This window comes from Crinia signifera, chromosome 6, assembly GCF_055691185.1.
Source record: "Crinia signifera chromosome 6, ASM5569118v1, whole genome shotgun sequence".
In the NCBI taxonomy this organism is placed as follows: domain Eukaryota; kingdom Metazoa; phylum Chordata; class Amphibia; order Anura; family Myobatrachidae; genus Crinia; species Crinia signifera.
Genome location: NC_139222.1, coordinates 5463046 through 5485650, shown reverse-complemented (window position 1 = coordinate 5485650; position 22605 = coordinate 5463046). Strand labels below are relative to the sequence as shown.

The 22605-nt window shown below is 51.3% G+C and overlaps 1 protein-coding gene across 2 annotated transcripts; it reads right to left on the bottom strand.

The window, feature by feature from the left end:
• Positions 1-22101, bottom strand: LOC146009867 (uncharacterized). Of its 2 annotated transcripts, none has more exons than XM_083150431.1 (2): positions 21500-22101; positions 1-4445 (listed from the first exon to the last, which is right to left on the bottom strand). In XM_083150431.1, the coding sequence occupies exon 2, from the start codon at positions 4332-4334 to the stop codon at positions 1923-1925; it is 2412 nt and encodes an 803-aa protein (XP_083006557.1). In that variant the 5' UTR covers positions 4335-4445; positions 21500-22101; the 3' UTR covers positions 1-1922. The 2 variants fall into 2 exon arrangements, with proteins under 2 accessions (XP_083006557.1, XP_083006556.1); XM_083150430.1 differs by lacking the exon at positions 21500-22101 and adding an exon at positions 5496-5983.
• Positions 22102-22605: the final 504 nt, after the last annotated feature.

The following is a 22605-nucleotide window of genomic DNA, read 5'->3' as shown; positions in this document are numbered from 1 at the left end:
TATAGTCAGCACCAGGGCTGTTTCTAGAAAATTAGATTCCTAGTGCGAACAGAAAAAAAAATATGGGCTCCACCCCCATACATAATATGATATTGATTGATATCCCAAAAAGGGTGTGTGGCCTAATTATAATGGGCGTGGTCTAATTATAAGGAGTGTGAACTAGCAGGAAAACAATTACCTGACACCTCACTTTTGCAACCTGAATGACCAGACATTGGTTACCGAAGGAATGGTTGTTGTCCTTCCACGAATAAGTTGGCTGAAGGTCGCACAGTGACATATAAACATGAAGGCCCACACAGTGACCTAGTACGCCTCACAGATCAAGCCCAAGCAATGACAGGCTACTTAAATCAATATACACTGTTTATCTGTAATGCCCATTACACATTGTGCCACACACTGTAATGCTTATTACACATTATGCCACACACCAGAATGCCCATTACACATTGTGACACACACTGTAATATGCCACACACCACACAAAAACAAAAATATCCATTTAAAAAAAAAAATTGAGGTCAAAGGTCATGGTCAAAGGTTATTATACTTTTTTTTTTTTAGTACTACCTTACTAAATTAAAATTGAAGTGAAAAGATCTAGTCATAAGCTTCAAAATGACACTAATTTCATGTCTCGGTCTTAATTAGAACTCATTACAGGCAAACGAAAAGACCCCCGCAGCAGTAAATGTGCTTATTTTGTTCATTTTTAAATGGCTCCACCTCCAAAAATATCCAACCTATGATGTTAAAATTAGGTGTAAATTAGTTTCTCGTCAGACCTAACAAGCACAGCCAATGTCATTGAAATCGGTGAGGGTCATGAAAGTGGCTTTATTGATGTGGAATGACCAGATGGTGATTATAGATCAACAACATAGATCAGATAGATTGGCACATTAGGTTTATTCTAAATACAATATCAGAATAATAGCCTTCAGAAATTATACATTGAACCATTCCAACACCTCAACTTGAATGTCGCAACTTGGCACCACATTCACATGTCATTTATGAATCTTACGTACGTTTCGATCAAAAGTTAATGTGTGTGAGGCCTCCTCTGACCATAAATGATCATTATAGTACCTGCACCGATTACTAATTGCTGGCTGAAACTATTTGTGGTAGCTGGCCACCAATGATATCATTTTGCATTGACCAACGCAAACTCATGAGATCGGTTTATTTAATGGACAGACGTAGCTTAACACCATAATTAACCTACTGATGAAAATCGGTGTTCTGACTTGAAATGATAATGTAAGCATTTCTCGAAGGACGTTCCAAGAAGCGAGGACAGAGTGGTCTTCTCTTCTTATGTAAAGATATCATATGAACACCTTCTTACAAATTCCCAACCCTCACCCCACCGATCATTCCAGACAGTGTATATGTTGTTCCGTCAGCTGATCAGGATGTGGGTGGTGACTTCCACAGAGGTCTTCCTGCCCAACATTATCAGGTCTCTCATATTTTTAAAGAGGCGACCATTGTAAATTATTACTGCTTATATGGACAATCTCATGCGGAATCCCTGAGCCTATTACATTTCCCCGTTTATCTCCTGTATCCCTGAATGCACGAAAAAAAAAAAGAAACAGGTAATTTACTGCTCATTCTTTAACGATATTCTTAAATGGCCTGGACAGATACATAGGTACCACATAGAAAAGATAATAAATAATTTGATAATAGTAAATCGCTTTACTAAATTAGCACATCATGTCTTCAATCATCTAATCAGTCGATCAGCCTATATAAATGGAGAAAATAAGTCAGTCTGCTTGGTATCATCGTTTGCACCACACCGAACATGGATTAGAGAAATCCAAGGACAAGGTTGTCTGAGATCAGAAACAAAAACAATAGACATACACATTAAACTCATAGGCAAAAGCTCAGAAAGATGCTCATATCTTTTCTCTGTGACTTCTCCGATGTCTACTCAGAGACGAGCGGTCTCTGTACCGTTTTCCGCAGTCGGCACAGACGCAAGGCGTCTCCCCTGTATGAACGGTCTTATGTTTAGCCAGTCCGGACTGATTGGTGAAACTCTTCCCGCATTCACGGCATCCATAGGGCTTCTCCCCCGTGTGAATTCTCTTATGGTGAGCAAGGGTGGACTGGAGCCTAAAGGATTTGCCACACTCGGAGCACACACACGGCTTCTCTCCCGTGTGGGTTCGCTCATGCAGGGCGAGTGACGCCTTGGTAGTCAACGATTTGCCACATTCGGAGCAGACATAAGGATTGGCGCCGGAGTGGATCCTCTCATGAATAACGAGAGACGCCTTGGTAGCTAAGGATTTGCCACACTCGGAGCACACAAAAGGCTTCTCCCCCGTGTGAAGCCTCCGATGTTTGACGAGCGAAGCCTTGGTGGTAAACGATTTCTCACACTCCGAGCAGACGTACGGCTTCACTCCCGTGTGAGCCCTCTTATGCTTGACAAAGGTCGACCAATTGATAAATCGTTTTCCGCAATCACAACACACATACTGTTTGTCCTCTTTGTGCACCCGCTCGTGTTTAGCAAGTGTGGACTGATTGATAAAACACTTCCCACATTCGTTGCATGCATACGGCTTGACTCCGGTGTGAATCCGCCCATGCGTAACTAGTGAGTACTTTACACGGAATCTTTTCCCACATTCGGAGCATTCGAATGGCCTCTCACCTGTGTGAGTCCTTTTGTGTACGACAAGCTGAGTATTGAACGGAAAACTTTTGCCACAGACGGAACACATAAATGGTTTCTCCCCGGTGTGAGACCTCCAGTGTAAAATGAGTTGAGCGCTGAAGGCGAAACATTTGCCACATTCGGAGCATCGAAACGGTTTCTCTCCGGTATGAGTTCTTCGATGAGCGACGAGCTGGGAGTTGGAGGCAAAACATGTTCCACATTCAGAGCATTCAAATGGCTTCTCTCCGGTATGAGTCCTTTGATGCACAATAAGTTGAGCATTGAAAGCAAAACATTTTCCACATTCCAGACATCCAAACGGCTTCTCTATTGTGTGAGGTCTTCGTTGGTCAATAGAATTGGAGCTGGACACAAAATATGATTCCACCTTAATATGATCTGTTATGGTACAAATGTTGCTGTCTTTGAGGTCTGCTCCATCACATGAGGCTGGTTCCTTCTGAATATCAGTAGATGTATTCTGTGTATGATATGTGGGAGTATAATTATCAGTGTGTGTGAGGTCTTCTCCATTACATGAGGCTGGTTCCTTCTTAATATCAGTAGATGTATCCTGTGTATGACCTGTGGGTGTATAATTATCAGTGTGTGTGAGGTCTTCTCCATCACATGAGGCCGGTTCCTCCTTAATATGAGTAGATGTATCCGGTGTATGGTCTGTGGGTGTATAATTATCAGGGTGTGTGAGGTCTTCTCCATCACATGAGGCTGGATCCTCCTTAATATGAGTAGATGTATCCTGTGTATGACCTGTGGGTGTATAATTATCAGTGTGTGTGAGGTCTTCTCTATCACATGAGGCCGGTTCCTCCTTAATATGAGTAGATGTATCCGGTGTATGGTCTGTGGGTGTATAATTATCAGGGTGTGTGAGGTCTTCTCCATCACATGAGGCTGGATCCTCCTTAATATGAGTAGATGTATCCTGTGTATGACCTGTGGGTGTATAATTATCAGGGTGTGTGAGGTCTTCTCCATCACATGAGGCTGGTTCCTCCTTAATATGAGTAGATGTATCCTGTGTATGACCTGTGAGTGTATAATTATCAGTGTGTGTGAGGTCTTCTCTATCACATGAGGCCGGTTCCTCTTTAATATGAGTAGATGTATGGTCTGTGGATGTATAATTATCAGGGTGTGTGAGGTCTTCTCCATTACATGAGGCTGGTTCCTCCTTAATATGAGTAGATGTATACTGTGTATGACATGTGGGTGTATAATTATCAGTGTATGTGAGGTCTCCTCCATCATATGAGGCCGGTTCCTCCTTAATATCAGTAGATGTATCCTGTGTATGACCTGTGGGAGTATAATTATCAGTGTGTGTGAGGTCTTCTCCATCACATGAGGCTGGTTCCTCCTTAATATCAGTAGATGTATCCTGTGTATGACCTGTGGGAGTATAATTATCAGGGTGTGTGAGGTCTCCTCCACCACATGAGGCTGGTTCCTCTATAATATGAGTAGATGTATCCTGTGTATGACCTGTGGGAGTATAATTATCAGGGTGTGTGAGGTCTTCTCCATCACATGAGGCTGGTTCCTCCTTAATATGAGTAGATGTATCCGGTGTATGGTCTATGAGGGGTCCTCCACCACATGAGATGGGTTCCTCCATAATAAGAGTAGATGTATATTGTGCCTCTGTATTTATGTAGTTTCCACTTTCACATGAACTTCGACACTACGACTTGTGCCTGATTTATAGGTGTTCCCACATTACAGACATCTGTTCAGGAGGAAAAATAAAAGTTGACATTTTGAACCAGAAACACAACCGGCCTAGAAAATATACAGGTCTGAACTAGAGATGTGCAGCTCGGACTTCCTCTGTCTTTTTACCAAATTGATTGCAAAGATAGCCAATGAGATGCCATTTTGAGATCCGTAAATCCGAACCCACACATCTCTGGTCTAAACTCAAACTATGAAAGAGTAAAGAAAGCAAAAGAAAACGACATACAATGCCATGATACACATAATGCCCCACAGTAGAAGTGCACCTTCTTCTGGTCCGCACGCTGCGAAATCTGTAGTGTTCCGTGTGGATGTAACGCATAATGCCCGCAGTAGTAGTCCCGCGTACACACAGAGGGGGTGATTCAGGTCCATTCGCATCCTTGTGAGTCAACCAGATCCCGCCTTGCAAATGGTGGTACGCCAGCCCACTGGCTGTGAATGGATGTTTTACATAAACATGCATTTGCAGCCAACAGGGGAACACCCACATCATTCGATGGTCGCTGTACATCGAATGATGTGGAACGTGCACGTAGATCTGAGGTTGCTAAGAGCAACCTTAGATCCGCGTGCACATTCTGAGGTAAGTGGGTGGGCAGCTGACGTCCGGTGATGCCAGCTGTCCACCCCTCTGCGTCATAGCATGAGGGTCATTAGCATGACAATGCCCAGCCTCTCATGGGAACGACAATGAAACGCTGGGTGTTCCCATATGCTAATGAACCAATCCCCACCGCCGCCCCCTGCTCTTCAAACGCAAGATGGAATTTGGAATTCACACAGTAATATGCCACTTTTACACATAATGGCCACATAGAAACATACAGGCTTGGGGGAGTGGGGGGGGGGGGGGTCAGGCTGCAGGGAGGGGGGCAAGGGGTGTTAGTCCCCTAGAAGGGGGTCTTCTATCCTGTCCTGGACACAGTGCTCATCCCTCTGCCCCCCCCCCCCCATTCTCCCCCTCATACACCCCCATTGCCACAGTCACCCCCAGCAGTGCCCCCTGGTATATAACACAGGAGTAATAGTAATACTGTACCTGTTACACAGCTGCCATAGTCCCGGATGTGCACTGTGCAGTACTACAGTCAGGACTGTCAGCCTCTGACTACAGGAAAATGGCCGCCTTTACCATGGTAACTGGGGACACGGAGACAACGCAGCACTTACACCCTCTCTCCCCCCGCGGTGAGCGGACACAGTGGGCCCCTGGACAGGGATAGGTAACGGGGGCTGCCGCTGGTGTGACCTGACCGCGGTATCATGGCCGCCCTGCGCCCTGAAGTCCTATCGGCGTTATATCGAGAGTCCTGCTCTCCTATCCCAAGTGCTCGGCGGCGGCCATCTTCCCGTGGTTCTGGGTCTGCTATGATGATATCTCTATGGGAGACGGTGGAGGGGGTGCGAATATGTGCAGCGCTACGAGGGCCGGGGCTGGGGCAGTGTGTGTGGTACAGGGGGCAGTGTGTGTGGTACAGGGGGCAGTGTGTGTGGTACAGGGGGCAGTGTGTGTGATACAGGGGGCAGTGTGTGTGATACAGGGGGCAGTGTGTGTGGTACAGGGGGCAGTGTGTGTGGTACAGGGGGCAGTGTGTGTGGTACAGGGGGCAGTGTGTGTGGTACAGGGGGCAGTGTGTGTGGTACAGGGGGCAGTGTGTGGTACAGGGGGCAGTGTGTGTGGTACAGGGGGCAGTGTGTGGTACAGGGGGCAGTGTGTGTGATACAGGGGGCAGTGTGTGTGATACAGGGGGCAGTGTGTGTGGTACAGGGGGCAGTGTGTGTGGTACAGGGGGCAGTGTGTGTGGTACAGGGGGCAGTGTGTGTGGTACAGGGGGCAGTGTGTGTGGTACAGGGGGCAGTGTGTGGTACAGGGGGCAGTGTGTGTGGTACAGGGGGCAGTGTGTGGTACAGGGGGCAGTGTGTGGTACAGGGGGCAGTGTGTGTGGTACAGGGGGCAGTGTGTGGTACAGGGGGCAGTGTGTGTGGTACAGGGGGCAGTGTGTGTGGTACAGGGGGCAGTGTGTGATACAGGGGGCAGTGTGTGTGGTACAGGGGGCAGTGTGTGTGGTACAGGGGGCAGTGTGTGTGGTACAGGGGGCAGTGTGTGTGGTACAGGGGGCAGTGTGTGTGATACAGGGGGCAGTGTGTGTGGTACATGGGGCAGTGTGTGGTACAGGGGGCAGTGTGTGTGGTACAGGGGGCAGTGTGTGATACAGGGGGCAGTGTGTGTGGTACAGGGGGCTGTGTGTGTGGTACAGGGGCAGTGTGTGTGTGGTACAGGGGGCAGTGTGTGTGGTACAGGGGGCAGTGTGTGTGGTAGAGGGGGCAGTGTGTGTGGTACAGGGGGCAGTGTGTGGTACAGGGGGCAGTGTGTGTGGTACAGGGGGCAGTGTGTGGTACAGGGGGCAGTGTGTGTGGTACAGGGGGCAGTGTGTGATACAGGGGGCAGTGTGTGTGGTACAGGGGGCAGTGTGTGTGGTACAGGGGGCAGTGTGTGTGGTACAGGGGGCTGTGTGTGTGGTACAGGGGGCAGTGTGTGTGGTACAGGGGGCAGTGTGTGTGGTACAAGGGGCAGTGTGTGTGGTACAGGGGGCAGTGTGTGTGGTACAGGGGGCAGTGTGTGTGGTACAGGGGGCAGTGTGTGTGGTACAGGGGGCAGTGTGTGTGATACAGGGGGCAGTGTGTGTGGTACATGGGGCAGTGTGTGATACAGGGGGCAGTGTGTGTGGTACAGGGGGCTGTGTGTGTGGTACAGGGGCAGTGTGTGTGTGGTACAGGGGGCAGTGTGTGTGGTACAGGAGGCAGTGTGTGTGGTACAGGAGGCAGTGTGTGGTACAGGGGGCAGTGTGTGTGGTACAGGGGGCAGTGTGTGTGATACAGGGGGCAGTGTGTGTGGTACATGGGGCAGTGTGTGGTACAGGGGGCAGTGTGTGTGGTACAGGGGGCAGTGTGTGATACAGGGGCAGTGTGTGTGGTACAGGGGGCTGTGTGTGGTACAGGGGCAGTGTGTGTGTGGTACAGGGGGCAGTGTGTGTGATACAGCGGGCATTGTGTGTGGTACAGGGGGCAGTGTGTGTGGTACAGGGGGCAGTGTGGGGTACAGGGGGCAGTGTGTGGTGCAGGGAGTGGTACAGGGGGCAGTGTGTGGTGCAGGGGGCTGTGTGTGTGTGGTACAGCGGGCATTGTGTGTGGTACAGGGGGCAGTGTGTGGTACATGGGGCAGTGTGTGGTGCAGGGGGTGGTAGAGGGGGCAGTGTGTGTGGTACAAGGGGCAGTGTGTGTGGTACAGGGGGCAGTGTGTGTGGTACAGGAGGCAGTGTGTGTGGTACAGGGGGCAGTGTGTGTGGTACAGGGGGCAGTGTGTGTGATACAGGGGGCAGTGTGTGTGGTACATGGGGCAGTGTGTGATACAGGGGGCAGTGTGTGTGGTACAGGGGGCTGTGTGTGTGGTACAGGGGCAGTGTGTGTGTGGTACAGGGGGCAGTGTGTGTGGTACAGGAGGCAGTGTGTGTGGTACAGGAGGCAGTGTGTGGTACAGGGGGCAGTGTGTGTGGTACAGGGGGCAGTGTGTGTGATACAGGGGGCAGTGTGTGTGGTACATGGGGCAGTGTGTGGTACAGGGGGCAGTGTGTGTGGTACAGGGGGCAGTGTGTGATACAGGGGCAGTGTGTGTGGTACAGGGGGCTGTGTGTGTGGTACAGGGGCAGTGTGTGTGTGGTACAGGGGGCAGTGTGTGTGATACAGCGGGCATTGTGTGTGGTACAGGGGGCAGTGTGTGTGGTACAGGGGGCAGTGTGGGGTACAGGGGGCAGTGTGTGGTGCAGGGAGTGGTACAGGGGGCAGTGTGTGGTGCAGGGGGCTGTGTGTGTGTGGTACAGCGGGCATTGTGTGTGGTACAGGGGGCAGTGTGTGGTACATGGGGCAGTGTGTGGTGCAGGGGGTGGTAGAGGGGGCAGTGTGTGTGGTACAAGGGGCAGTGTGTGTGGTACAGGGGGCAGTGTGTGTGGTACAGGAGGCAGTGTGTGTGGTACAGGAGGCAGTGTGTGGTACAGGGGGCAGTGTGTGTGGTACGGGGGCAGTGTGTGTGGTACAGGGGGCAGTGTGTGTGGTACAGGGGGCAGTGTGTGGTACAGGGGGCTGTGTGTGTGATACAGGGGGCAGTGTGTGTGGTACAGGGGGTAGTGTGTGGTACAGGAGGCAGTGTGTGGTACAGGGGGCAGTGTGTGTGGTACAGGGGGCAGTGTGTGTGGTACAGGGGGCAGTGTGTGGTACAGGGGGCAGTGTGTGGTACAGGGGGCAGTGTGTGGTACAGGGGGCAGTGTGTGTGGTACAGGGGGCATTGTGTGTGGTACAGGGGGCAGTGTGTGGTACAGGAGGTGGTGTGTGGTACAGGGGGCAGTGTGTGGTACAGGAGGTGGTGTGTGGTACAGGGGTTCTCCATTACAGCTACAGGGGGCAGTGTCTGTGGTACGGGGGCACTGTGTGTTGTACAGGAGGTGGTGTGTGGTACAGGGGGCAGTGTGCGGTACAGGAGGCAGTGTGTGGTACAGGGGTTCTCCATTACAGTTACAGGGGGCTGAGTGTGGTACAGGGGGCAGTGTGTGGTACAGGGGTTCTCCATTACAGCTACAGGGGGCAGTGTCTGTGGTACAGGGGGCAGTGTGTGGTACAGGGGTTCTCCGTTACAGGGGGCTGCGTGTGGTACAGGGGGCTGCATGTGTTGTACAGGGGTTCTCCATTACAGCTACATGGGGCTGTGCATGTGGTACAGGGGTTCTCCATTACAGCTACAGGGGGCTGAGTGTGGTACAGGGGGCAGTGTGTGGTACAGGCGTTCTCCATTACAGCTACAGGGGGCAGTGTCTGTGGTACAGGGGGCAGTGTGTGTGGTACAGGGGGCAGTGTGTGGTACAGGGGTTCTCCATTACAGTTACAGGGGGCTGCGTGTGGTACAGGGGGCTGCATGTGTTGTACAGGGGTTCTCCATTACAGCTACATGGGGCTGTGCATGTGGTACAGGGGTTCTCCATTACAGCTACAGGGGGCTGAGTGTGGTACAGGGGGCAGTGTGTGGTACAGGGGTTCTCCATTACAGCTACAGGGGGCAGTGTCTGTGGTACAGGGGGCAGTGTGTGTGGTACAGGGGGCAGTGTGTGTGGTACAGGGGGCAGTGTGTGGTACAGGGGGCAGTGTGTGTGGTACAGGGAGGATTGTGTGTGGTACAGGGGGCATTGTGTGTGGTACAGGGGGCAGTGTGTGGTACAGGAGGTGGTGTGTGGTACAGGGGTTCTCCATTACAGCTACAGGGGGCAGTGTCTGTGGTACGGGGGCACTGTGTGTTGTACAGGAGGTGGTGTGTGGTACAGGGGGTAGTGTGCGGTACAGGAGGCAGTGTGCGGTACAGGAGGCAGTGTGCGGTACAGGGGTTCTCCATTACAGTTACAGGGGGCTGAGTGTGGTACAGGGGGCAGTGTGTGGTACAGGGGTTCTCCATTACAGCTACAGGGGGCAGTGTCTGTGGTACAGGGGGCAGTGTCTGTGGTACAGGGGGCAGTGTGTGTGGTACAGGGGGCAGTGTGTGGTACAGGGGGCAGTGTGTGTGGTACAGGGGGCAGTGTGTGGTACAGGGGGCAGTGTGTGGTACAGGGGGCAGTGTGTGTGGTACAGGGGGCAGTGTGTGATACAGGGGGCAGTGTGTGTGGTACAGGGGGCAGTGTGTGTGGTACAGGGGGCTGTGTGTGTGGTACAGGGGGCAGTGTGTGTGGTACAGGGGCAGTGTGTGTGGTACAAGGGGCAGTGTGTGTGGTACAGGGGGCAGTGTGTGTGGTACAGGGGGCAGTGTGTGTGATACAGGGGGCAGTGTGTGTGGTACATGGGGCAGTGTGTGGTACAGGGGGCAGTGTGTGTGGTACAGGGGGCAGTGTGTGATACAGGGGGCAGTGTGTGTGGTACAGGGGGCTGTGTGTGTGGTACAGGGGCAGTGTGTGTGTGGTACAGGGGCAGTGTGTGTGTGGTACAGGGGGCAGTGTGTGTGATACAGCGGGCATTGTGTGTGGTACAGGGGGCAGTGTGTGTGGTACAGGGGGCAGTGTGTGTGATACAGGGGGCAGTGTGTGTGATACAGGGGGCAGTGTGTGTGGTACAGGGGGCAGTGTGTGTGATACAGGGGGGCAGTGTGTGTGATACAGGGGGGCAGTGTGTGTGGTACAGGGGACAGTGATTGTGATACAGGGGGCAGTGTGTGTGGTACAGGGGGCAGTGTGTGTGGTACAGGGGGTAGTGTGTGTGGTACAGGGGGCAGTGTGTGTGGTACAGGGGGCAGTGTGTGTGGTACAGGGGGCAGTGTGTGGTACAGGGGGCTGTGTGTGTGGTACAGGGGGCAGTGTGTGTGGTACAGGGGGCAGTGTGTGTGGTACAAGGGGCAGTGTGTGTGGTACAGGGGGCAGTGTGTGTGGTACAGGGGGCAGTGTGTGTGATACAGGGGGCAGTGTGTGTGGTACATGGGGCAGTGTGTGGTACAGGGGGCAGTGTGTGTGGTACAGGGGGCAGTGTGTGATACAGGGGGCAGTGTGTGTGGTACATGGGGCTGTGTGTGTGGTACAGGGGCAGTGTGTGTGTGGTACAGGGGGCAGTGTGTGTGATACAGCGGGCATTGTGTGTGGTACAGGGGGCAGTGTGTGTGATACAGGGGGCAGTGTGTGTGATACAGGGGGCAGTGTGTGTGGTACAGGGGGCAGTGTGTGTGATACAGGGGGGCAGTGTGTGTGATACAGGGGGGCAGTGTGTGTGGTACAGGGGACAGTGATTGTGATACAGGGGGCAGTGTGTGTGGTACAGGGGGCAGTGTGTGTGGTACAGGGGGCAGTGTGTGTGGTACAGGGGGTAGTGTGTGTGGTACAGGGGGCAGTGTGTGTGGTACAGGGGGCAGTGTGTGGTACAGGGGGCTGTGTGTGTGGTACAGGGGGCAGTGTGTGTGGTACAGGGGGCAGTGTGTGTGGTACAAGGGGCAGTGTGTGTGGTACAGGGGGCAGTGTGTGTGGTACAGGAGGCAGTGTGTGTGGTACAGGAGGCAGTGTGTGGTACAGGGGGCAGTGTGTGTGGTACAGGGGGCAGTGTGTGTGATACAGGGGGCAGTGTGTGTGGTACATGGGGCAGTGTGTGGTACAGGGGGCAGTGTGTGTGGTACAGGGGGCAGTGTGTGATACAGGGGCAGTGTGTGTGGTACAGGGGGCTGTGTGTGTGGTACAGGGGCAGTGTGTGTGTGGTACAGGGGGCAGTGTGTGTGATACAGCGGGCATTGTGTGTGGTACAGGGGGCAGTGTGTGTGGTACAGGGGGCAGTGTGGGGTACAGGGGGCAGTGTGTGGTGCAGGGAGTGGTACAGGGGGCAGTGTGTGGTGCAGGGGGCTGTGTGTGTGTGGTACAGCGGGCATTGTGTGTGGTACAGGGGGCAGTGTGTGGTACATGGGGCAGTGTGTGGTGCAGGGGGTGGTAGAGGGGGCAGTGTGTGTGGTACAAGGGGCAGTGTGTGTGGTACAGGGGGCAGTGTGTGTGGTACAGGAGGCAGTGTGTGTGGTACAGGAGGCAGTGTGTGGTACAGGGGGCAGTGTGTGTGGTACGGGGGCAGTGTGTGTGGTACAGGGGGCAGTGTGTGTGTGGTACAGGGGGCAGTGTGTGGTACAGGGGGCTGTGTGTGTGATACAGGGGGCAGTGTGTGTGGTACAGGGGGTAGTGTGTGGTACAGGAGGCAGTGTGTGGTACAGGGGGCAGTGTGTGTGGTACAGGGGGCAGTGTGTGTGGTACAGGGGGCAGTGTGTGGTACAGGGGGCAGTGTGTGGTACAGGGGGCAGTGTGTGTGGTACAGGGGGCATTGTGTGTGGTACAGGGGGCAGTGTGTGGTACAGGAGGTGGTGTGTGGTACAGGGGGCAGTGTGTGGTACAGGAGGTGGTGTGTGGTACAGGGGTTCTCCATTACAGCTACAGGGGGCAGTGTCTGTGGTACGGGGGCACTGTGTGTTGTACAGGAGGTGGTGTGTGGTACAGGGGGCAGTGTGCGGTACAGGAGGCAGTGTGCGGTACAGGAGGCTGTGTGTGGTACAGGGGTTCTCCATTACAGTTACAGGGGGCTGAGTGTGGTACAGGGGGCAGTGTGTGGTACAGGGGTTCTCCATTACAGCTACAGGGGGCAGTGTCTGTGGTACAGGGAGCAGTGTGTGGTACAGGGGTTCTCCGTTACAGGGGGCTGCGTGTGGTACAGGGGGCTGCATGTGTTGTACAGGGGTTCTCCATTACAGCTACATGGGGCTGTGCATGTGGTACAGGGGTTCTCCATTACAGCTACAGGGGGCTGAGTGTGGTACAGGGGGCAGTGTGTGGTACAGGCGTTCTCCATTACAGCTACAGGGGGCAGTGTCTGTGGTACAGGGGGCAGTGTGTGTGGTACAGGGGGCAGTGTGTGGTACAGGGGTTCTCCATTACAGTTACAGGGGGCTGCGTGTGGTACAGGGGGCTGCATGTGTTGTACAGGGGTTCTCCATTACAGCTACATGGGGCTGTGCATGTGGTACAGGGGTTCTCCATTACAGCTACAGGGGGCTGAGTGTGGTACAGGGGGCAGTGTGTGGTACAGGGGTTCTCCATTACAGCTACAGGGGGCAGTGTCTGTGGTACAGGGGGCAGTGTGTGTGGTACAGGGGGCAGTGTGTGTGGTACAGGGGGCAGTGTGTGGTACAGGGGGCAGTGTGTGTGGTACAGGGAGGATTGTGTGTGGTACAGGGGGCATTGTGTGTGGTACAGGGGGCAGTGTGTGGTACAGGAGGTGGTGTGTGGTACAGGGGTTCTCCATTACAGCTACAGGGGGCAGTGTCTGTGGTACGGGGGCACTGTGTGTTGTACAGGAGGTGGTGTGTGGTACAGGGGGTAGTGTGCGGTACAGGAGGCAGTGTGCGGTACAGGGGTTCTCCATTACAGTTACAGGGGGCTGAGTGTGGTACAGGGGGCAGTGTGTGGTACAGGGGTTCTCCATTACAGCTACAGGGGGCAGTGTCTGTGGTACAGGGGGCAGTGTCTGTGGTACAGGGACAGTGTGTGTGGTACAGGGGGCAGTGTGTGGTACAGGGGTTCTCCATTACAGTTACAGGGGGCTGCGTGTGGTACAGGGGGCTGCATGTGTTGTACAGGGGTTCTCCATTACAGCTACAGGGGGCTGTGCATGTGGTACAGGGGTTCTCCATTACAGCTACAGGGGGCTGTGCATGTGGTACAGGGGTTCTCCATTACAGCTACAGGGGCCAGGGCTGTGTGTGTGGTACTGGGTGCAGTGTGTGATACAGGTGGTCTTCATTACAGCTACAGGGTGCAGTGTGTGACACAGGGGTTGCCATGCGCACTGCAGGGCACTGTGTGTGTGGTACAGTGTGCGATGTGCCTGTGGACATCCCCCACACACACACACACACTTCAGGGTCCCCCATGGCACAGATGTGCTGCTCTCCTGATCTTTGTCCATGCAGCCATGTCCGGCAAACCCTGTGTGTGCCTGTGACTGTTCAGCTCCCGCAGCAGGCGCCATGTTTGGGACGCAGCACATCAACCGACCTTGTTTGTGCTATTGATGGGCGGAAAATGATTATTCTGTCTTTTTTTAAACTCATTTTAATGTGTACAAGCAATTCCGGCTCAAGGGCATTCATTCCGATGTGGGAACGGGTGCCCAACGCTCCACCGTGTGCCCGCCTATGCTCACATGTCATATGACAGGGAAGGTTTAGTCACACATGCCAGGTTGGGCCGGGGATGGACACATGGCTCCACAATGCACAGCTCCTGCACACTCTGCAGGGCACAGAGCTCCATGTCCTCAGTGATCCACCTTCCACTGCCGACCCTGCTACACATCTCAGTTCCTCCATACACGCCTTCCGTCCTTGTATGGCTTATCTCCAACAGTGTAACCTTGGCAGTGCGCCCAACATGGCTGCCTCATCTGGTACGGGTATCTGGTGCGGGTCCAATAGAACCCAGGGGTTTATTTCTGACAAGTCCGGATGTAAAGCCGACACCTCTGGGTCCAATATTTAAAAAGGGCAATGCTTCTACTACTATTATTTATGAACAGCTACTTATATAGCGCACAAATATACCGCAGCGCTGTACAGAGAATATGTGAACATTCACATCAGTCCCTGCCCCAGTGGAGCTTACAATCTATGTTCCTACCACATGTACACACACACACACACACACACACACAGACATTCTAGGGTTCATTTTTGTTAAGAACCACTTAACCTACCAGCATATTTTTGGAATGTGGGAGGAAACCACGTGGAGAATATACAAACTCCATATAGTTAGGGCCATGGTGGGAATGGAACCCATGACCTCAGTGCTGTGAGGCAGTAATGCTAACCATTACACCATCCGTACTGCCCCGTATATATAACACATGGTGGGGATAGAACCCATGACCTCAGTGCTGTGAGGCAGTAATGTAACCATTACACCGTCCGTACTGCCCCGTATATATAACACATGGTGGGGATAGAACCCATGACTGTGAGGCAGTAATGTAACCATTACACCATCCGTACTGCCCCGTATATATAACACATGGTGGGGATAGAACCCATGACCTCAGTGCTGTGATGCAGTAATGTAACCATTACACCATCCGTACTGCCCTGTATATATAACACATGGTGGGGATAGAACCCATGACCTCAGTGCTGTGAGGCAGTAATGTAACCATTACACCATCCGTACTGCCCCGTATATATAACACATGGTGGGGATAGAACCCATGACCTCAGTGCTGTGAGGCAGTAACGCTTACCATTACACCATCCGTACTGCCCCGTATATATAACACATGGTGGGGATAGAACCCATGACCTCAGCGCTGTGAGGCAGTAACGCTAACCATTACACCATCCGTACTGCCCCGTATATATAACACATGGTGGGGATAGAACCCATGACCTCAGCGCTGTGAGGCAGTAATGTAACCATTACACCATCCGTACTGCCCCGTATATATAACACATGGTGGGGATAGAACCCATGACCTCAGCGCTGTGAGGCAGTAATGTAACCGTTACACCACCCGTACTGCCCCGTATATATAACACATGGTGGGGATAGAACCCATGACCTCAGTGCTGTATGGCAGTAACGCTAACCATTACACCATCCGTACTGCCCCGTATATATAACACATGGTGGGGATAGAACCCATGACCTCAGCGCTGTGAGGCAGTAATATAACCATTACACCGTCTGTGCTGCCCCGTATATATAACATATGTTGGGGATAGAACCCATGACCTCAGTGCTGTGAGGCAGTAACGCTAACCATTACACCATCCGTGCTGCCCCGTATATATAACACATGGTGGGGATAGAACCCATGACCTCAGCGCTGTGAGGCAGTAATGTAACCATTACACCATCCATACTGCCCCGTATATATAACACAAGGTGGGAATAGAACCCATGACCTCAGTGCTGTGAGGCAGTAATGTAACCATTACACCATCCGTACTGCCCCGTATATATAACACATGGTGGGGATAGAACCCATGACCTCAGCGCTGTGAGGCAGTAATATAACCGTTACACCGTCCGTACTGCCCTGTATATATAACACATGGTGGGGATAGAACCCATGACATCAGTGCTGTGAGGCAGTAATGCTAACCATTACACCGTCCGTACTGCCCAGTATATATAACACATGGTGGGGATAGAACCCATGACCTCAGTGCTGTGAGGCAGTAATGCTAACCATTACACCGTCCGTACTGCCCAGTATATATAACACATGGTGGGGATAGAACCCATGACCTCAGTGCTGTGAGGCAGTAATACTAACCATTACACCATCCGTACTGCCCCGTATATATAACACATGGTGGGGATAGAACCCATGACCTCAGCGCTGTGAGGCAGTAATGCTAACCATTACACCGTCCGTACTGCCCAGTATATATAACACATGGTGGGGATAGAACCCATGACCTCAGTGCTGTGAGGCAGTAATACTAACCATTACACCGTCCGTACTGCCCGTATATATAACACATGGTGGGGATAGAACCCATGACCTCAGCGCTGTGAGGCAGTAATGTAACCGTTACACCACCCGTACTGCCCCGTATATATAACACATGGTGGGGATAGAACCCATGACCTCAGTGCTGTGAGGCAGTAACGCTAACCATTACACCATCCGTACTGCCCCGTATATATAACACATGGTGGGGATAGAACCCATGACCTCAGCGCTGTGAGGCAGTAATGTAACCATTACACCATCCATACTGCCCCGTATATATAACACAAGGTGGGAATAGAACCCATGACCTCAGTGCTGTGAGGCAGTAATGTAACCATTACACCATCCGTACTGCCCCGTATATATAACACATGGTGGGGATAGAACCCATGACCTCAGCGCTGTGAGGCAGTAATATAACCGTTACACCGTCCGTACTGCCCTGTATATATAACACATGGTGGGGATAGAACCCATGACATCAGTGCTGTGAGGCAGTAATGCTAACCATTACACCGTCCGTACTGCCCAGTATATATAACACATGGTGGGGATAGAACCCATGACCTCAGTGCTGTGAGGCAGTAATGCTAACCATTACACCGTCCGTACTGCCCAGTATATATAACACATGGTGGGGATAGAACCCATGACCTCAGTGCTGTGAGGCAGTAATACTAACCATTACACCATCCGTACTGCCCCGTATATATAACACATGGTGGGGATAGAACCCATGACCTCAGCGCTGTGAGGCAGTAATGCTAACCATTACACCGTCCGTACTGCCCAGTATATATAACACATGGTGGGGATAGAACCCATGACCTCAGTGCTGTGAGGCAGTAATGCTAACCATTACACCGTCCGTACTGCCCAGTATATATAACACATGGTGGGGATAGAACCCATGACCTCAGCGCTGTGAAGCAGTAATGCTAACCATTACACCATCAGTACTGCTCCATATATATATAACACATGGTGGGGATAGAACTCATGACCTCAGTGCTGTGAGGCAGTAATGCTAACCATTACACCATCCGTACTGCCCCGTATATATAACACATGGTGGGGATAGAACCCATGACCTCAGCGCTGTGAGGCAGTAATGCTAACCATTACACCATCCGTACTGCCCCGTATATATAACACATGGTGGGAATAGAACTCATGACATCAGCACTGTGAGGCAGTAATGCTAACCATTACACTGTCCGTACTGCCCCGTATATATAACACATGGTGGGAATAGAACCCATGTCCTTAGCGCTGTGAGGCAGTAATGTAACCATTACACCATCCGTACTGCCCGTATATATAACACATGGTGGGAATAGAACCCATGTCCTTAGCGCTGTGAGGCAGTAATGTAACCATTACACCATCAGTACTGCCCCATATATATATAACACATGGTGGGGATAGAACTCATGACCTCAGTGCTGTGAGGCAGTAATGCTAACCATTACACCATCCGTACTGCCCCGTATATATAACACATGGTGGGAATAGAACTCATGACATCAGCACTGTGAGGCAGTAATGCTAACCATTACACCATCCGTACTGCCCCGTATATATAACACATGGTGGGGATAGAACCCATGACCTCAGTGCTGTGAAGCAGTAATGTAACCATTACACCGTCCGTACTGCCCCGTATATATAACACATGGTGGGAATAGAACCCATGTCCTCAGTGCTGTGAGGCAGTAATGCTAACCATTACACCATCCGTACTGCCCTGTATATATAACACATGGTGGGAATAGAACCCATGACCTCAGCGCTGTGAGGCAGTAATGCTAACCATTACAGCATCCGTACTGCCCTGTATATATAACACATGGTGGGAATAGAACCCATGTCCTCAGTGCTGTGAGGCAGTAATGCTAACCATTACACCATCAGTACTGCCCCATATATATATAACACATGGTGGGGATAGAACTCATGACCTCAGTGCTGTGAGGCAGTAATGCTAACCATTACACCATCCGTACTGCCCCGTATATATAACACATGGTGGGAATAGAACTCATGACATCAGCACTGTGAGGCAGTAATGCTAACCATTACACTGTCCGTACTGCCCCGTATATATAACACATGGTGGGAATAGAACCCATGTCCTTAGCGCTGTGAGGCAGTAATGTAACCATTACACCATCCGTACTGCCCCGTATATATAACACATGGTGGGTATAGAACCCATGACCTCAGTGCTGTGAGGCAGTAATGCTAACCATTACACCATCCGTGCTGCCCGGTATATATAACACATGGTGGGGATAGAACCCATGACCTCAGCGCTGTGAAGCAGTAATGCTAACCATTACACCATCAGTACTGCCCCATATATATATAACACATGGTGGGGATAGAACTCATGACCTCAGTGCTGTGAGGCAGTAATGTAACCATTACACTGTCCGTACTGCCCCGTATATATAACACATGGTGGGAATAGAACCCATGTCCTCAGTGCTGTGAGGCAGTAATGCTAACCATTACACCATCCGTACTGCCCCGTATATATAACACATGGTGGGAATAGAACCCATGACCTCAGCGCTGTGAGGCAGTAATGCTAACCATTACACCATCCGTACTGCCCCGTATATATAACACATGGTGGGGATAGAACCCATGACCTCAGCGCTGTGAGGCAGTAATACTAACCATTACACCATCCATACTGCCTCGTATATATAACACATGGTGGGAATAGAACTCATGACATCAGCACTGTGAGGCAGTAATGCTAACCATTACACCGTCCATACTGCCCCGTATATATAACACATGGTGGGAATGGAACCATGACCTCAGCACTGTGAGGCAGTAATGTAACCATTACACCATCCGTACTGCCCCGTATATATAACACATGGTGGGGATAGAACCCATGACCTCAGCGCTGTGAGGCAGTAATGTAACCATTACACCATCTGTACTGCCCGTATATATAACACATGGTGGGTATAGAACCCATGACCTCAGTGCTGTGAGGCAGTAATGTAACCATTACACCATCCGTACTGCCCCGTATATATAACACATGGTGGGTATAGAACCCATGACCTCAGTGCTGTGAGGCAGTAATGCTAACCATTACACCGTCCGTACTGCCCCGTATATATAACACATGGTGGGAATAGAAATCATGACATCAGCACTGTGAGGCAGTAATGCTAACCATTACACCATCCGTACTGCCCTGTATATATAACACATGGTGGGGATAGAACTCATGACCTAAGTGCTGTGAGGCAGTAATGCTAACCATTACACCATCCGTACTGCCCCATATATATAACACATGGTGGGAATAGAAATCATGACATCAGCACTGTGAGGCAGTAATGCTAACCATTACACCATCCGTACTGCCCCGTATATATAACACATGGTGGGGATAGAACCCATGACCTCAGTGCTGTGAGGCAGTAATACTAACCATTACACCATCCATACTGCCTCGTATATATAACACATGGTGGGAATAGAACTCATGACATCAGCACTGTGAGGCAGTAATGCTAACCATTACACCGTCCATACTGCCCCGTATATATAACACATGGTGGGAATGGAACCATGACCTCAGCACTGTGAGGCAGTAATGTAACCATTACACCATCTGTACTGCCCCGTATATATAACACATGGTGGGGATAGAACCCATGACCTCCATGGTGGGTATAGAACCCATGACCTCAGTGCTGTGAGGCAGTAATGTAACCATTACACCATCCGTACTGCCCTGTATATATAACACATGGTGGGTATAGAACCCATGACCTCAGTGCTGTGAGGCAGTAATGCTATAACCATTACACTGTCCGTACTGCCCCGTATATATAACACATGGTGGGTATAGAACCCATGACCTCAGTGCTGTGAGGCAGTAATGTAACCATTACACCATCCGTACTGCCCCGTATATATAACACATGGTGGGGATAGAACCCATGACCTCAGTGCTGTGAGGCAGTAATGTAACCATTACACCGTCCGTACTGCCCTGTATATATAACACATGGTGGGGATAGAACCCATGACCTCAGTGCTGTGAGGCAGTAATGTAACCATTACACCGTACGTACTGCCCAGTATATATAACACATGGTGCGTATAGAACCCATGACCTCAGCGCTGTGAGGCAGTAATGCTAACCATTACACCATCCGTACTGCCCCGTATATATAACACATGGTGCGGATAGAACCCATGACCTCAGTGCTGTGAGGCAGTAATGTAACCATTACACCGTACGTACTGCCCCGTATATATAACACATGGTGGGGATAGAACCCATGACCTCAGTGCTGTGAGGCAGTAATGTAACCATTACACCGTCCGTACTGCCCTGTATATATAACACATGGTGGGGATAGAACCCATGACCTCAGTGCTGTGAGGCAGTAATGTAACCATTACACCGTACGTACTGCCCAGTATATATAACACATGGTGCGGATAGAACCCATGACCTCAGCGCTGTGAGGCAGTAATGCTAACCATTACACCATCCGTACTGCCCCGTATATATAACACATGGTGCGGATAGAACCCATGACCTCAGTGCTATGAGGCAGTAATGTAACCATTACACCGTACGTACTGCCCAGTATATATAACACATGGTGGGGATAGAACCCATGACCTCAGCGCTGTGAGGCAGTAATGCTAACCATTACACCATCCGTACTGCCCCGTATATATAACACATGGTGCGGATAGAACCCATGACCTCAGCGCTGTGAGGCAGTAATACTAACCATTACACCATCCGTACTATAGCCATGTCTTGCTAGTGAAAGCATTGCCCTTTTTAAATATCGGCCATAAGAACGTGGAAAAGTGTTGGGTTTTACAACCCAAGGCTTCGGAAAGAACACCCCTCCCACTCAGAACCCGTGCCACACAACCGCCAGCCAACAATAATATAATAATGCTGCCTCTGTACCTTCTTACACTTACGTGGGGCAGATGATCGCTGATGTCTGAGGGAAGCGCGGGATAGTCTCCATGGCAATGGGAGAAGACTTCTTCTGCCACACAGGAGGTGGGCGGAAGCAGATAAAGCAGGGTTGCCGAGAGGAGACTTTCAGCAGGAGTTCGGGGGCGGGGCTTGAGCATGCCGTCACTAAGCCCCACCCCCATGCTGGGGCTAAATGACGCGATTATGACACTTTAGCCATGCCCCCTCTCCGGAGATCGGCAGATCAGGGTATTTAAACGCTGCGGTCAGGGGGAGGAAGCCGCAACTGGGGGGGGGCAGATTCCGCCCATTCTAGGAGGGTAGGTAACCCTGAGATAAGGAGGGGGAGCAGCAGGCATGGCCATGATTTCTGGATGCTGGACTGAAAGGTGGGTGGGTGGGTGGGTGGTGGTAACCCTAATCCCTTGTACCATACATGAAGGCTCCATGATCATCCTTTGCTGAATACTGTAATCCTACTCGACCCAGATTATGGGCTCCAGGATGTCACAAGCTACCCAGAGCTCTCCCGCAGCCCCTGAAGATGTCTGGGTAGGTGGCTGTGCCTAGTGATGCGTTTCTATGGAAACGCATCATTTTAGCCCCGCCCCTATGCAAAGCGCCTTGAGTCCTGTTGCAGAAAGAGGGCGATATAAATAAAAATATTATTATTACCAATTGTGGCATGTTTACCATGATGGGGGTGGTCCCTAACGACACGCCTATCCTGGCCCTGCCCCCTGAGTCACTCACCGCAGGCTCAGAGTCTTACACCTAGTAATTAATTTATTGCCATTGTTCTATGGCCACCTCAGGTCTGGTAGTACATGCTGCTGTATAGGATCTCATTGCTTTTATTGTATTCTGACCAAAACTGCTCTATAAGGGACAGTGTTATACTGTATATCATGGTGTAGACCACGACAAAATGGCCGCGGGTTCGTAGCAGCAAGTGACAGATGCATTAATATCAGTGTTACCCTAGCATCACGGCTCATCTATACAGCAAGAGGAACGCAGAGAGTGTACCGATTGTATTACTGTGTCTGCAGCTGCAGAGGGTCGGCCATTTTGTGTATCACTAACTGCTCATTGTACAACATGC

Bases quoted from the DNA above. Each gene is read 5' to 3' on its own strand.
- LOC146009867 (XM_083150431.1), bottom strand. From the start codon at position 4,334: ATGGAGGAACCCATCTCATGTGGTGGAGGACCCCTCATAGACCATACA.